At 41.2% G+C, this 16,938-nt stretch overlaps 1 protein-coding gene across 3 annotated transcripts in view; it reads left to right on the forward strand.

The window, feature by feature from the left end:
• NCKAP5 (NCK associated protein 5) overlaps window positions 1-16,938 on the forward strand; it is a 640,533-nt gene that overhangs the window by 408,429 nt on the left and 215,166 nt on the right. For all 3 annotated transcript variants that reach the window (XM_063116607.1, XM_063116609.1, XM_063116608.1), the window contains one exon: window positions 13,315-13,464. In XM_063116607.1, coding sequence (XP_062972677.1) covers window positions 13,315-13,464 — 150 coding nt within the window. The remainder of the gene's footprint in view (window positions 1-13,314; window positions 13,465-16,938) is intronic.

Raw genomic sequence — 16,938 nt, forward strand, 5'->3', positions numbered from 1 at the left:
CAGAGCAGAGCCAGGGGGAGTTTCAACTTTGGAAAGAAGGAGCTCTCTCTGAAAACTCAATAGAGAAAGGGAGGTTGCAGAAGGGTTGCTCAGATTGAAGTGTCATTCTAGTGGGCTGACATGTGCCGCCCTGTTTGGATAGGGGCATTGCTGAAAGGCCAAAAACTTCTGCCTGTCAAGTGGTCCAGAAGAGGCCTATGCCTCCCTTTTTAAGCAAAGGCACATGGATTTTCCTAATTGGAACTTTGCTTTGCTAAGGACTTGCCATGAAAAGTACTGTGAGGCTTTCCATAGATTTGAACTCTTGCTTGCTGTGGATTGTGTGTGTAGATCAAACCCGACAGACTGGGTTTGATCTACGACTCTTGGACTTTCCTCTGCCTGAACTTATGCAGTGAGGAGTTGCCTATGCAAAAGCAGTGGTATGGAACTCCTTTCATCTGTGGGTTTACCCTTCCCTGAATCATGTTTAGGCCTTGACCATGTAGCCTGGCGTAACAAATGTATGATCTGAGCTGGGACTAGCTCTCTTTGAGTGGTTTGTTAGGCCTTTCAAGAATTTGCTCCTTTGATTGCCTGAAGGATCATGTCAGAAATTATTCCTTTCCCTTGTCTGGGTTTGGAACCCAAGTATGGATTGACCTTTCCTTGTGTTCAGAACTGTGGAGATGGCAATGAAAAAACCACATTGATGGGGATTTTGACACGATAGTAGTGTTCAGCTTTTGACTGTTCTGGAATTTCTTGGAGCCTCTAGCTGCTGATCATCAGCTATATGATTTCTGAAGTGTGTAGCAATTAAGCTTTTGCCATGAGATTTCCTGCAATAAAGAAGTCTCACGGCTTTGGGTGTCCTGGGTCAGTTTGCCAGAATGTGTGCTTGCTTGAGGGAGTGGAAAACCTGATAGCAAAGTTAAGAGAAGAGAGTTCTGCTGATTTGTTCCATTCTGGAAGCAGTAATTTCTGCTAACTTCTACAGTTGTGCTATGAAGTGTTAGCTTCCCATTGTGCTAGTGGGTTGTTCCCACTAGTACAGTGTGATTGGTGCTGGAAAACTGTCAGCGTCGGATACTGCCCATTGTTGTCACATGCTGAGAGAAGCAGAATGCTTGTCTAGAAGTGACTTTGGTCATGAAGATGCTGCAGAGTTGGGGCTGCTGGGGAAGAAGATGGTACAATTGTTCTGCATGCCTTGTCTCCACTTGTCTACCTCTTACCTGTCATAGAACAATTGTATCCCACCCAGTGAGTGGGTCATAGGTTCATAGTCATGTGGAAACATCTTGCTGTTATCTGCCTATGGGAAATGTGAAGGTTCTGCTTTGGATGAACTGGAAAAGCATCTTGAAGACATGTGCACTTCCTCCTTTCCCCACAGCATTGTAGCTTCTTAAACTGCTCACAGTCTAAACACGCTCCATCTTGACATCAGGCTTAGATAGCTATACATATTTTATCTACTCTTCTCGAGACATATCAAACTTCTATTTAGGGTTTTCCTGATTCACAGTAACTAATGATGCCAGCCCCAAATGCACCTGGCCTAAGGGTACATTGAGGGTTGGCATCATTAGTTACTGTTAATCAAGAAAACCCTAAATGGAAGCCCAATATGCCTAGAGTAGATTAATTGATGAATTAAAATGGAATTAGGTTTTAAGTGCCAAGTGCTGCAACGCTCATTTATGCCACAGACTCTCTAGGATAACGGTGACTGATCTTTCATTCAAAACTGGGTTGATTAGATTAGCAGAAGCTTCCACATGCTCCTGAACAAGCCATGCATAATAAATGGTGGGTTGTTCATTGTGTGCAAACCCGGTCAGAGTGAAAATCCAACGTCTTCACACCCACCTCCAACACACTCCCTGGCTGTCTGAAGCTCATGATGCTTACTATAAGTTGTAAGGAGGCATCACCATTAGCAGGAAATTAGTGCCCAGCTGTCCCTGTGCCAGCAGGCTGAGAGAAAAGTGTTTGGACAGTTTGATTCTGGCTTCAGAGACTCATTGGAACTCCACCTACCTGGTTGGATGTCAGTACTGTTAGTCACAGAACTACACTCTCCCCTGCCTTGCGGTTTCCTAGTTCATTTGCAAACTATTTTTTACCCTATTGGCACTTCAAAGCAGCTCCAGTTGTGGAAAAGATGTGGGGCTGCCTATGAATTTCAGCGGGTGGGGACCACACTGGGGGGCTGTATGCTTTCTTCAAAGCTTAGTAATTATAGTTGTTTTCAAAATGAAGATGGATAGAAGGAATGAGCTCCGTAGAGCGGTTCGCTAGAATCGACATTGTTCTCTTTTCAGTGGCAGGGGAAGACCATTTTATTTTCCCAGTATTTTAGCAATTTAGCATCCTAGTCTTTTAGCTCAGCTATTTTAAATCTGTATTTTAAATCTTTGCATTGCTGCTCAGTTCTATTCTAGTTGTACTTTCATATTGTGGTTTTAAGTTTCCATCTTCTATATTTTATGCAGTACCTTGTGATTTTAACTTTTGTGAACTGCCCAGAAAGCTTCAGCTGTTGGGTGGTATAGAAATGAAATGAAATAAATAATTATGAAGCTATAAGAACATATGAAGACCCATGCTGGATCAGACCAAGGGTCCATCTAGTCCAGTACTCTGTTCACACAGTAGCCAACCAGCTGTCAACCTGGAGCCCTCAAGTAGGATACAGGTGCAATAGCACCCTCCCACCCATATTCCCCAACAACTGAGTCACACAGGCTTACTGCCTCTGATACTGGAGGTAGCACATAGCAATCAGCAATAGTAGTCATTGATAGCCGTCTCCTCCAGGAATTTATCCAACCCCTTTTTACAGCCATCCATATTGGTGGTTGTCACTATATCTTGTGGCAGTGAATTGCATAGTACATAGTTAAATGTACTGTGTGAATAAGTACTTTTATCTGTCCTGAATCTCCCAACAATCAGCTTCATGGGATGACCTCGGGTTCTAGTATTATGAGGGAGGGATAATTATGTTTATTGTCAGATTTTACTAATCTTAACTCAAAGACTCAGGCCATTGTTAGACGAGGCGTTAGCACGGTGTGAGGCCCGGTCTCCCTCCTGTGCATCCTGATGAAGCACAGGGGATTCCGGGGTCAGGCTGGGCTAACGCCTTCCTTAACCCGGGATAAGCGGACTTGCTTATGGCCCGGCTTTTCCGCAGCCCCGGTCTGAGACTGGGGCTGCGGAAAGTCTAGCAGGGTCCGTGGCTTTTCCCGGCTGCTCGCTTACTCACAAGTAGCCAAGAGAAGCCACGGACTGGGCACAGCGCTCATAGGAGCACTGTGCCCATCGGGCCAGGGAGGGGGAATCATGGGGGGGAGAGAGAGGGGGCAAAGAAGAACGGGGACAGGGCATTGGGGATGGGGGGAGAAGAACGGGGACAAGGCATGGCGGACGGGGGAGGACAGGCGAGCGGGCAGGGGGGCATCAGGCATTGTGGGGGGGGGAAATCAGGGGCAGGGGGAGCGGGGGACCCTATATTTATTTATTTTTTAAACCCTACCTTTTCCGACGGTGCGCTCCTGCACACATGGCCCTTTAAGATTAAAAAAAATGGCAGATGCAACGGGGCTTTCCCTTACCCCATCACATGTTACGTTTAGCTGTAGTGCGCTGTCGCCCCGACTCCCAGCCAGATTATCTGGTAGGTCTAGCAAGGCCCTTAGTCATTTTGGGAGAGGGGAGATGGATTAGGGAGTGGCACATAGAATTGGAAGCTTGCCCTGAATGTAGAAATGGCTAGCATGAGATTGGTTTTAAGTTGTGTGCTAGGAGAGAGGAGTACAGACTGGGGGAACTAGCCTGGTAGAAGCCACTCAACATCTGTGTCAGCTATTTTAAAGTGTTTAATGACTGAACTAGGGTTCTAAGACAGAATACCATTACTTGTAAGGATGTATGGATTTTGTAAACTCCGTTCATTCTGCATTTCGTGAATTGTCAGGAGCCTTTTGTTCCCCATTCACATGTTCATGGTATAGCCTATGGGGGAAATTCACATTTTCAGCTGGTATTTATTTGATTCCATTGCAGATTTATCCAACATCCCTAACTACTTGTGTGGATAGGATGCAGATAAAAATGAAAGTGGTTTCTGATACTGTTGTGGACAGGCAGGCGGAAGAATAAGATGGACGTAAACTTAATAGAGGCATGCAACAGGCTTTACAGTTATTGCATAGACAAGTAAGGAACAAGATAGTGGACTTTACAGTTAAACAGCCAGGTGTTTCATGGAAGGAAGTCAGTACAACTTCTAACCCAAGGCAGCGTACATAATCCCCCTTCTCTCCTTTTCATCCTCTCAACAACAACCCTTTGAGGTAGGTTGGGCTGAGAATCTGTGACTGGCCCAAAGTCACCCAGTGAGCCTCCATGGCTGAGTCGGTTCTAGAAACAGGATCTCCCAAGTCCCAGCCCAACACTCTTAACTACTACACCATACTTCTTGGGAATATTTCTGTAATTCCAAAACTGTTCTATGGCTGCATAATGCTTTGATTCCATTGCAAAGAGGTCCCCTGTTCAGCACCATTCACTGGTGGATGGATCAGACGATCATCATTGCTACTCTTGAAGGTTTCATATATGATGCTGGGCCCTCACTGAGGGGATATATATATATATATATATATATATATATATATATATATATTGAGTGTGTGTGCGTGCGTGCGTGCGCTTGCTTTGTTTCTGCTTATCATGTTGTCCTAATAGTTCTTTATTTATTAAAAAGGCATGATGGCACTTTAACAGATGTGGATAATTATCTCTCTACACACACACACACACACGATTGTATCAGGAAGCAGAAAGTTCTTATTGGCCTTTGATCATGTAAATTGTCATTGCAGACTACTTTTGGAAGGTGATCTAGAAAGAATATGTTTTCACTGTCAACATTAATTAGAACATCTCCCTGCTTAACACAATTAATTAACATTAGTATTCAATGTTTTTCAATATTTCACTTTTCTCTGTAGCTTCCTTTTACTCAAAATACGTCTTAGGACTGACCGTTCTTCAACAGAAATAAATGTTTTTGATAGATGGAAGAGGCAATAAAAGCATTGTCAGAAAATTTATTAATGTAGCTCTGCAGAGCTGTTCAATAAGGATGATACCCTGCAATATTTAGAAGTGTTTTGAGTGAAGACTAATGTGAAGTAGATTTAGATTGATATGCCAGTGGTTGTAGGTTCATATTAGAGACATAAAGAAAACACTTTGTTCTCTTATCCATCACAGATGTTTAATCTAGGAGATTTTACTGCTCACTCTGTGTACACTTTGTAAGTCAAATGCAGAGATGAAAAAGAGAGTTTTTATATGTTCTTGTTTGACAGCAGTAATGTTAAACTGTGAACAATTTAGGCTGTTTCTCTAAAACCCCTGATTTATCTGAATCTTTTTCTTTTGCTTCAAATTTTGGCTAGCTTGCATTGAGCAAAAACTGTTAGCTGTACAAGAAAACATTATTCTTGCATCTGTTGATAGGCTTTCTAAAGCAGAGGTATAATCCGTTCTGCTCTATTGCCATCAGAATGCAAAGGGAATCGTAACAATAATAAAAAAAAAAGTCTCCACGTGTGAGTTTCAAAAAAGATAAGTAAAATTTTATACAATAAACGTTAGGTTTTTCTTCATAGTTAGCTAGTACTGTAAAGTAACTTGATAGTCCTGGTAGGCTGAAAGGTTTTCCATTAGTAAGGAAAAAAAGTTGTTGTTTTATATCGAAGTAGAAAATAAAAACTTTGAGGTTATAGAAACCTCATCATAATACATTCAGCATTGAACTGAACTAAAGGCAGGCCTGAAATTCACCAGAGGTTTCAATGTATAGCCTGGATTTGAATTTATAAAATACATTTTTGCACTTTAGGTGTCCTTGAGTTGGAATAGGTTAAGAAAGGAGATTACAGGTATATGCTAAATTTCAGGGGGAACATTTTAAGACTGCCTGAACTTGAACATTCTATATCAGACCATAACAATCTCATCTACACCATGGTTAAAGACAATGAGACTTTGTGAACAAAACTGATGACTCTGGGAATAAAGGAAGACATAAAGATGAGCAGCAAGCTGTCGAATCCATTTGTGTGTGTAGCATGGACTTTTTCTTCCATTAGGTCAACATGAAAATTCCCCATACTGAAGTTGCATGTTGACCATAGACATATTGACAGCCTCCTTCACGTATTCTTCATATATCCTCCAAATAAATTGTGGATTATATCCTGTGAGTTATAAAGCTAGATATAGGAAAGAACTGCATAGAAACCCAAATTGTATACATTTCACACAGGGGTAAACACTTGACACTCTGCTAGTTTTCTTTGCTACAAAGCAATTTAATATAACTTGCTATGGTTTCAGATTTAGCACTTCAGTTTCCCTACTCCATTGTTCCATCCCTCCCCCTCCAAAATACAATTCTGAATATGTGGTTTTAACATTATTCCTGCACCCTACACTGCATCTTGCCTCATAACTTTTTATGAGATAAGAGCAGACAGTTTTTCAAAAGGATTGCTGGCTGGTGGGGTGGGGGCTTGTGGATTGAAGTCAATTCCCAGTGACTCTTTTGTCAAGTTATTCAGCATTAATACTTCTCTCGGAGTCTCTTATTTTGCCTCTTTTTAGCCTTCCTTTGTCTGGCATATTGTTCACCATTCCATTGTGTTCCCATCAGTTTAATACTTTTTTGAATCCTCCTTATACAGTTTCTCATTGCCATCTTCTCCATCCTGGCTATAGTATTCTACATTTTTTTGTACACATCGTTCTCAGACTTCAATTCTTATTTGCTCCTCTATTGCTCTTTCGCCCTCGGCTTCCCCGCTTCCGTTTCTAGCCTTTTCAAGATAAAGCCCAACCTACCACTAGTATTGTCTGTGGCAGAGCCATTCCTGATGACATTATGTCATGATCTAGTCCTTTACATCTGCAATCCTCTGAACATTTTCTGGCAGCCAGTGCTGATTGGGAACCAGCTGGTTTATGAGAGGTCGGTATTCAGGCCTACTTATCAGTTGCTGCTAAAAGTCCATCTCAATCCAGGCTCAGGAGGCATGGTAACACTGGGAAAGAGCCATAGGTTAGTCATACAGTGCTTTCATGCTTTCCATGAAAATGTTCCTACCTGGCAAATACAATCTCTTGTCTGAAACCCTGTAGAGCTGCTACCTATCAGTATAGCCACTGCCTAGATGAACCAATGGATTGACTCAGTAGAAGGCAGCTGCTGAAGTTCCTTATGATACTGCAAGCTAGGCTGCAGTAAAGGTGTGGTGATGCAGAGGAGCTAATAAGGCTATGACTATGGGACTTAGACAAAGTAGTGGCCAAGTCTTATAATTAGCAGCACCCATGAGAAGAGAAGAAACCCGTTTCTTATCCCTTTCAGCTCTTTAGATGCAAGATGGTTAAGTTGCCTTTAAAATCAAATGTCTTCATTTATTTCCAATCCCCCACCCCACCGGAAAATATTTTCAACTTTAGATATCAGCTCCACCGTGACAGAAAAGTGATGATACAAATTACAACCATCTGCTACTGAATAATGAAGTGTTACAAGTTAATAAAGAAGGGCAAGCTTTTAAAATGTGCAAATCTGTGCAGAGTAGAAAATAGATGTGCAGGATATGTATTGCAGAGTTTTCTGTTAGGAATATGTTGCAGTAATATATATATATATATATAAACCTCCCACTTGTGAGTTAGTTTCTTTCAAAAGTTCTTATCTCTTTCCTTATCTTTGATCATACTATCACTGAAGGATACTTCAAAAATCATAATAACATCAATGACTACTTGAACATCCACGCAATTAGGGTTCTCATAGAATTATATCCTCCATTGCAGTGGAAGTGTGATCTTCTCCTCTTAAATACGGTTAGTGTTCCTTAATGAAAGTAATTTCTTTTCTTCAGAGTTCTGGTAGATCAGAATGGTTTGCATTAAAGGAACTGTGTATATTTCTGACCACACATAAAATTAAAAATAATTGCATTTATTTTGGGTAGAAGGAAGAATGTTCTGTGGAGTTCACAAATGTTTCTCAGTCAAGATTTTGGCAAAATTTTAATCTGGCCCTGACATAGTCACTCTACAGAACCTACTAATATTTGTAGTTTTAATATGATTTAAAATAATCTGTAGTTTCACAGATTTTGAGAGCGATATGGCAGTTCATCAGTTTAATGTAAGAATTTTATGAAGTTTTAAAACAACATAAAGTATTAGGCACAGATGTATGGTAGTGACTGAGATAAATGTAACTGGACAAAGATTTTGAAGATAATTTTTTTTAAGATGGCCAAGATTTAGTGGCATTTTCAAGTATATCTTCTTGAATAGTGTGACATTAAATGTCTAAGAAACTGGCTGTGTTTAAGATGAAAGTTTGACTCAAAAGTGTGTCCTGTTTGATTCCCAATAATCAGAATAATTCAATGGAAGCCAACATTTTAGCATGTGCCATAAGTCAAATCTCAAGTCTAGGGTACAGAACTATAATATGTGTTATAGTCTTTAGTGCATCAGTATGATTTGTCTGTAGTCTGCTGAGCCAGGAAGCAGGGGAAGCAACAGTGCACGCTACTTTCTATGACATAGTGGCCCTAGTGCTATTAACTAGGATTGTTTTGGAGAGACCAGTTGTGTACAAGTGTGTGTGGGCTGGGTGGGAGCGGACTGGGGTGAGAACTGAACCCAGTAGTAATCCTGATCCTCTGGGTGCAGGAAAATCTGGTCATTAGGTCACACATAATATTTATGTTTTTAAACCCATTATCAGTTAGCAAATACTCCTTCAGCTTGATCTTATGCATGTTTTCTCAGAATTAAATCTAATAATTCAGTAGGACTGCAGCTTTAATTTGAAATTTGGATATCCTTATGAGGTCACTGATCCATCTTATAGTAATGTGGGGTCTCAAAAAGTGTGAGTGCATACACACACGGAATAACGGGCTCAAGTTAAAGGAAGCCAGATTCCGGCTGGACATCAGGAAAAACTTTCTGACTGTTAGAGCAGTGTGTCGGTGGAATCAGCTACCTAGGGAGGTTGTGGGCTCTCCCACACTAGAGGCATTCAAGAGGCAGCTGGACAACCATCTGTCAGGGATGCTTTAGGGTGGATTCCTGCATTGAGCAGGGGGTTGGACTAGATGGCCTTGTAGCCCCTTCCAACTCTGCTATTCTATGATTCTATGAACTTCCATTGACTGGAAGAATGGGAATGGTTTACCTATCCATAGTAGCTTACCTATTGTCTTTTCCTTTTCTTTGTTCTAAAGGATATTTGATTTGATATTTCACTCTATCCTATTCAGTTCCTACCTATTACAGGACAAAAGCATTCAGCATCAACTGTTTCTAGTATTACTTTTGTGCCATCTGTGCCCTCAATGTATTTCTTATTTTAGTTGACATACAATGTGAATTTTCAACTCTGCTAACTTGGACTAGATGTTAGAAAATCCTAAAAGATGTATTTATTTATTTATTTATTGGTCTGAGAATTGCTTTCCTATAAAACCATAAGACATAGCTATCTGCAGTGCACTTTGAAAATAAGTCCCTTTTTATCTCAGCTCCATGGCAAAATTCTGGGGTGATGGTATGTGCTGTCATTTGAAAAGCAAATTAACTCTGTTTAAAATGTCTTTATATAGTAGGTAAGAACTTTTTCCTATCACTAAGATGTATTCCTTTGGCTTTCATTTTGCATCTGAAAAGTATGGTCCGTGCTTGAGTGGCACTTGCTGTGAACTGTTGTTTGATATTTTTTGAACATGTAGGTGAAATAAGTTTATGTTTACTGTAAGGTAATCAAAACATTATCAGAGAAAAATTAATATATTCATTCCAATTCAGAAAACCATACAATTCATACTGAATGTCTAGTAGGACTTCTGGCTCATTTTTCTTAACCAATTTCTCTGTGCTGCATTACCAGGCATTCCTACTGGAGATTTGGTATTTCAAAATGCAGTCTGAAATATAGCATGGATAATTATTATTAGAGTCAAAGCATGAAGGTAATATAAGTTAAGAAAGTATGTCGTTATCCCTGGAACTTTCAGTTAGGCTGGATCTACCCATGGGGCAGGATGTTGAGATGGTAGTGCCATGTTTTCAACTTGGAGCGAATTTTCTTAACAGAGGCCTGAAGTGATGCAGTCTATTCTACCATCTTGTTCTGTGTAATCCAGGTCTTAGACCAGAGAAGCCTCCCACCTGCTCACAGTTCTGCCTGCTTGATCCTGTGGCGGACTCTGGGATCTGTCAACTCCAATATTCCCTCCCCCTACGACAGAGGCCGAGTTCCCAGGGATGGGGTAGGGGAATGGCCTCTGAGCCTTCAGCCTCTAGTACGATAAGCTCCTGGGAAGATTCATCCTTGACTCCTGAGGTGTTTTGGAGAATCTCCTCCTCTGCTTCTTGTCTTGGCTGATATACTTCTTTTTCTTCAGATTCTGAGCACAATTCAGCCCCCCAAATTCTTTTCCCCACACTAGGGAAAACAGGCCTGATCCTGACACCCAGGCCCCAAATCCAGCTACACAGGTCCCAATCTGGCCCTTTGGAATTCCCAGATAACCATGCTCTACCCCCACTTTCCCTGACCAGCTATCTTTTGGTGGTTTCCTGGCTTTTGTTCAGCTTTTCCCCCAATCTAAAAGGTTGAAATGCCTTCCCTAAAGCTTAGCAAATACTTTAACCTACAATATGATGTTATTTCTGGTATTTGGGCCCTGCCACCTTTTGCCTTCCACCCACCCACTACTGGAATGTGGCCCTCAGCCCTCAGGCTGAAAGAAGTTCTGCTCCACCCCACACCCACACCCTGGCCTTAAACAATACAGAGGAACAACTAAGGGAGTTGAGGGGAAGAAGAGGAATCATAGAGAAAAGGAATAATAAGACAACAGATGGAGAAAATTATGGGAAATATAAGAGCAAGAAGTTTGATGATTAAAGAGAAATGTAGGAAGTGCTTTGGAGCATTTTCATTGCCTCAAGAAAAATACTTTTCTTCGTATGTATGGAAGATCTGTTTATAATATAGCATTTGACATGTTATGTGTTCAAGAGGTCTTTGTATCACTTTGCATTTCAGGAGCCCCTCTGTGCTGAACCATCACTCCTTAAGCTTAAAAAGGAGTTTTGCAATGGGACTGTTCAAGTAAAACAAAAAGAATATATGTAGTTGGCTGCCTGTGGTCCTGAGAATTTTGAATATTGATTTCCCCCACAGCATTTGAATCCAGAGCTGGTATCAGTTGAAGCAAACAAAGTTGTTGCTCAAAATGTATGCAAACATTTTTGGAATAAGAATGATTAAAATTCCTACTGTGAGCAATGGAGGAAAACAGTGCATTATAGGCTAAGGACAGGAGGCATCTGTATCAGATGATAACAGAAATGCTGTAATACAAAATGACATAGACACCTTCTAAATACATTATTTTAAGTAGTAATGCTGCAGTTGTACCAGCCTTGGGTCCCACATGATATTGCATGCTTTCCCCCATATATGACTCTCTGTTTGTTTTTCAGTATTTATATACCACTTGTCATGTTACCATTTGCAGAGGTTGTACAAGTTTTCTTGAGATCAGTGAATATTCTGTATTTGAGAAGTGATACCTGTGGGTGCTTGGAATATAACCTTCTTGGAGGTGTTACCACAGTTGCAGGACAAGCTTCCCAGGAGATTTCCTAAGTGATTATTATCGGATAAGTAAGAGCTGTCCTTAGAAATCTGCACAGAGTATCTGTGATTGAGCAAGAAACAGAAGATAGCAACAAAGCCAGGAAATTGTGCTCTTACTAGATCTTACTTTCTGTGCACATTTTAACTGGGGACACGGATCAAACATTTAAAAGTGCAGCTTGTCTGCAGACACGTCAATAGAGAATAAGGCTTTTGCATGCAATTGAGTCCTTTATTTGGCCTGGGACGAAGTTTGAAGGGGAAATTTAAGTATAACTTATGCTGCAACCTGAGGGATATAGGGTATTTTTGCTATGAATCCAAACCAGCCTTAGCCCCATCTTTGACTTGCAGTGTTCACAGGACAGCTGTAAGTTACTGCAGCTCGCCAACCTGAATCAAGAATATATCATCACTGGATCACACTGCTGAGTTGTTTGCAAACCATCCTCTCAGGCAGAATGAGGAACATTGTATTCATCTTGAATTACAGGACAGTCATAAGTTACTCTCCTCTTGCGACATCTCCTTCCAACTTGCAATATACAGATATTGAACTGCATTTACCTGAGAATTTGCAAGAGCAGGGCTATTTTTTAAAGGCTCAAACAGTTTTTCTGAAATTAAATGTTTCCCACTTAATAAGGCTGGAGTCAGAAAGACTGGGATCTCCGCTCTTGGCTGCTACCTTTTGCTTGTCAGGTGGTCCAGTTATGTCTCACTTGGGAAAGGGAGGAAGCCCTGTGTTTTGTGGTACTGTCAATGCCCCCTAAAGACAGGAGGATTAGAAATAGGGACACTGTTTTAGAGACAGTCACATGATGGTTGAAATGTGTAATTGTGACCTTATGCTAAAATAGGGGCTAGAGGTTTTAAGAAGACCTTTAAGGCCATGATTGGCAGAGGGGTTGGGGAGGCAAGGTGTGCTTTCTGGGGACTCCCAAAAGTGAGCCATGTTTTTCCTTCCCCACCCCCGCACCAATCGGGGCCTTAAAGGACCTCTTAATCCAAGGTTGTAATAGAGCCATTAAGGCCCCCATTGGCATGGGGGGGGGGAGAAGAGAAATTGTGTACTTTCTCCCTCCACTAGAGCACCGACCATTAATGCAATGGGGGAAACGGACAAAGGGCTCAGGTTAGGGCGGAATAGTTCCATCCTGATCTGCGCCCTTGCCTTGGTGCAAAAATATACTGGGAGCAACTGCCTGGGCCTGTGGGGGCCGGATGCAGGGAGCAATCATTGCCCTTGTGGGCCCAGGCAGATTTTAACTCAGCAGTATGCTAAAATAGAGGGGGAAACGAGCTGAAGTCAACAGGGAGTTCTGTAATTTTAAATGAGAATTCAGAATATTGTTAATTCCTACCTCCTTACAGGTATAACTTGAGTATCTGGCAGGATCTCATTCCTTATATAGTTCATCATCATTGTTATCGCATTACTATCCAGTACATGCTATATACATGTTACACAGAGTTTAAACACATGCCTATAATGTGTATGTGTGAAAATTTTAATCCAATGATTTTTACCTATTTATTGATGAATGATATATTAATCATTTTAGGAAACATTAACGCAAGAAGGCAAAAGATGCAAAGCAGGCATGGAAGACATTTGCATTGCAGTAGATAAAGATTCAAGGAATGAAAACAGCAGCACTGAAGAGAAAAAAGAAAAGACAAAATTACTGTTGGAACGGCTGAAGGCTCTGGAGGTAAGATGAAAAGGAACTTCTTGCACAAGGGGTCTCCACTTTTATTGGTACTAAATAGTGGTGCAGTATAAATCTTATCTTTCGCAGTTCACCTAGGCTCTTGTTACAAAGTATTTTTTATCATGATTCATTAAACCAGGATGAGTGAAAAGCTCTGTCTTAGAACTACTGAAATGATCTTTCTCTAATGTCAAGGATCATATATCCTTAAAAAGAAACTTCATAAATAAATGTAACTTGTTTCAAGCTTGAGGCTAACTAAAACCCATAGAGACTTTAAGACATAAAATTTAGTCTTTATGATTTAGTTTCAGCAGTACAAGCCACAAAAGGGCTCCTCTGTATTGTCCCTGAGCCTCGTGTGGCGCAGAGCGGTAAAGCAGCAGTTTCTGCAGCTGAAACTCTCCCCACGGCCTGAGTTCGATCCCAGCGGAAGCTGGTTTCAGGCAGCCGGCTCAGGTCGACTCAGCCTTCCATCCTCACAAGGTCGGTAAAATGAGTACCCAGGTATCTGGGGGAAAGGTAATAATGGCCGGGGAAGGCAACGGCAAACTACCCCGCTATAAGGCCTGCCAAGAAAATGTCAGCAAAAGCTGGCGTCCCTCCAAGAGTTAGTAATGACTCGGGGCTTGCATGAGAGGAGGGTATTGTCCCTAGATCCATTCTTTCCTGCTAAGGAAGAGACCCAAGTCACAGGAAACTCTAGATGTACCCAGATATATTTATTTTATTTTTATTTATTTATTATTGCATTTATATCCTACCTTTTTTCTTCCAAGGAACCTAAGGCAGCATACATAATCCTCCTCCTCTCCATGTTATCCTCACAACAACAGCCCTGTGAGGTAGGTTGGGCTGAGAATCTGTGACTGGCCCAAAGTCACCCAGTGGGGTTTCCATGGCCAAGAGGGGACTAGAACCCTGATTTCCCGATTCCCAGTTCATTACTTTAGCCACAACACCATAGGTACCACACTGCCAAATTGCCATGCAACAAACTACCAATGTTGCTGCCATTGTTTGAGCAGTGACAATAGCTCCCAACTGGAGCTGTTGCAATATCTTCCACATATCACAGCAGTATGTATTGCCAGTTGTTGCACATCAATAGTATGCCTGGAGTATGGGGATGAGAAGGACAGAGGTGGTGTTAATACATAAACTCCCAGGTATAAACCGAATTGGCACGCAGGACCTAGTGTGAGATGCAAATGTTGTTGAATCAATTGGAAGTAGGGATGCCTGTCACTGGGTTATGTCTTTTGTTTCTGGCTCAACTGAGTTCTGTTGCTTGATAAGGGATAGTACAGTGGAGGCCATTTGTGGCTTGTCCTGCAGAAACTGAATCATAAAGGCTATTTTGTGTGGTAAAGTCTCTGTGGGTTTGAGTTAGCCTCAGTCTTGGTGTCTGAGAGCCAACTGTAGGCTGTGGGCTGTACTCCGGGGACTTTTTTTTTTTTTTTTGGTGAGGGGAGGAAGGTTCTGCAATGGGCACAAATTTCTGAGCAATTTGTGCAATTCACAGCCTAATTTGCACAAATTACAGGCTGAATGTATGCACATTATACAAATTCAGCAATAATTTGTATAATTTGTGCAAATTTGACTGTAATTTATGCAAATTGCTCAGAAATTTGTGCAAATTGGAGAACCTTCCCACCCCCATGTGCAAAATCCCGCAAAATCCACGAACCAGCCCGACTCATTGCAGATTTGGGTGCTGCAGCGGAAACCAAAGTAAGTTGGGGGGGGCATGGGAGAGAAGCCCAGAAAAACTCGTTGAACTATACCACCCAAATTGATTTTTCTGACATCCCTAATTGGAAGCAGGGACCACAGAGGTATCATATTTTATTTATATGTAAGTAGAGAATTGCCACTCATATCCAATGCAGTCATACTTGATTTCAGAAGAAGGAACAGTAAAAATGACGGGAACAGTAAAAAGGAAGTTATTAAAGTGATATTTTGTATATAAGGAATGACTAATATATACTATGGTGTTTTCAAAAGACTGCTTAGTGACAAATCTTTAGGATTCAAGAAACATTGTTCTAAAGACTTCTTTTACTTCAGGTCAAATTCCCTAAACCTCCACCCAAGCCAAATACTCTTACAATCAGTTATAGCTTCTAAGTACAGTCTTCCTTTGACACCCAAGCTCCTACCATTCTATTACTGGCTGCTGGACAGTTTGAATTTTACTTCCTGCTTGTATAACTTTCCTCTGGCAAGGTCATAGTGAAGCATCTTGGCATAACACAGCCACCTGCTTCCAACTCCTGATTTTCATCAGCCACCTAAGGTTATTCCTCAGAGAAAGAATATCTATTCCCTTTGTCTTCAGCTGTGCTTCTCCTACGCCACACACCAATCAGCAGACCTTCTCCCTCTTTCTCCTCAAACTAGCTCTGTCTCTCTTTACAACATCACTAAGGCCCTTTCTACACCTAATGGCCTTTGGGGAGGAAGGGGGGCAATCCTGGACTTACCTGCTTCTGGGATCATCCCTGGATGTCTAAACAGAAGCACAACGTCCCAGAAGGGAAGAGGGATGTTGTGCCTATTGCACCTGCCATTTTGGTTTTTTTTAAAAAACAAGAGCTGGAGCACACTTGCCTCTAGTGAAAACGTAAGTTACAAAAAAAAGGCCCAACCCTGCTCCCTCCCTTGATGTCCCTGGACTCCCCCTGGCCTGCCTCCTTCCCTCTGTTGACCCCCGCTACTTGCAGGGAGGAGGGAAGAAGCCCGGACAGGCACCCACACCTCCCGCGGTCCTTGGAATCATCTTGGTACCACAGGTAAAACCGGAATAATTGAGGTTTCCATGGTTTACCTTTGTGATATTTTTTCTTTTCTTTTTTAATCTATTGTTAATACTGCATGCAGATCTTCCTTTCTAATATACTTTCCAATGAGCTCTGTGCAGCCAGTTCAGTTCTTCAGTTCTTTTCTTTTTTTTCCTTTCTGATGATAGAAAGTTGTTTAATGAAGTCATGGTTTCTATCAGTTATTTCCAATTGCCTCGAAGGATAGGTAAACCTCACTACAGAAGGTCACCAGATAGGATTTCTTCATTGATTCCGTTTTTGTGTTGCAGCTTGTTTAAAAAAAAAAATTGAGTGTGCCAATACTTGCAGAATTAATCTACACCAACAGTCTAAGGAGTAATCCATGAAGAAAAATGAACTACAGGGCCAACATTAATAGTACCCAAAGATAATTAAAATAAAGTGTTGCTAATTGTATGTTGGTTTAATGTTATATATCCTTACCCTTGTGTATTTGCGCTTCGGAGATATAATTTTTTATGTCACACGCTGGAAGCTCTGAGGTTTATTAATCAAGGGACATACATTTTATTAGTTGTGCAATTAGTGGGTTTAATCCTTTGGTATTCAGAGAGTAATTAATCTTTGTATTTCATTAGTGGATTTGGAAAAAAACAAACAAAAATGGTTATTCATTAATTCC

This window comes from Elgaria multicarinata, chromosome 2 (assembly GCF_023053635.1).
Source record: "Elgaria multicarinata webbii isolate HBS135686 ecotype San Diego chromosome 2, rElgMul1.1.pri, whole genome shotgun sequence".
Classification (NCBI taxonomy): Eukaryota; Metazoa; Chordata; class Lepidosauria; order Squamata; family Anguidae; genus Elgaria; species Elgaria multicarinata.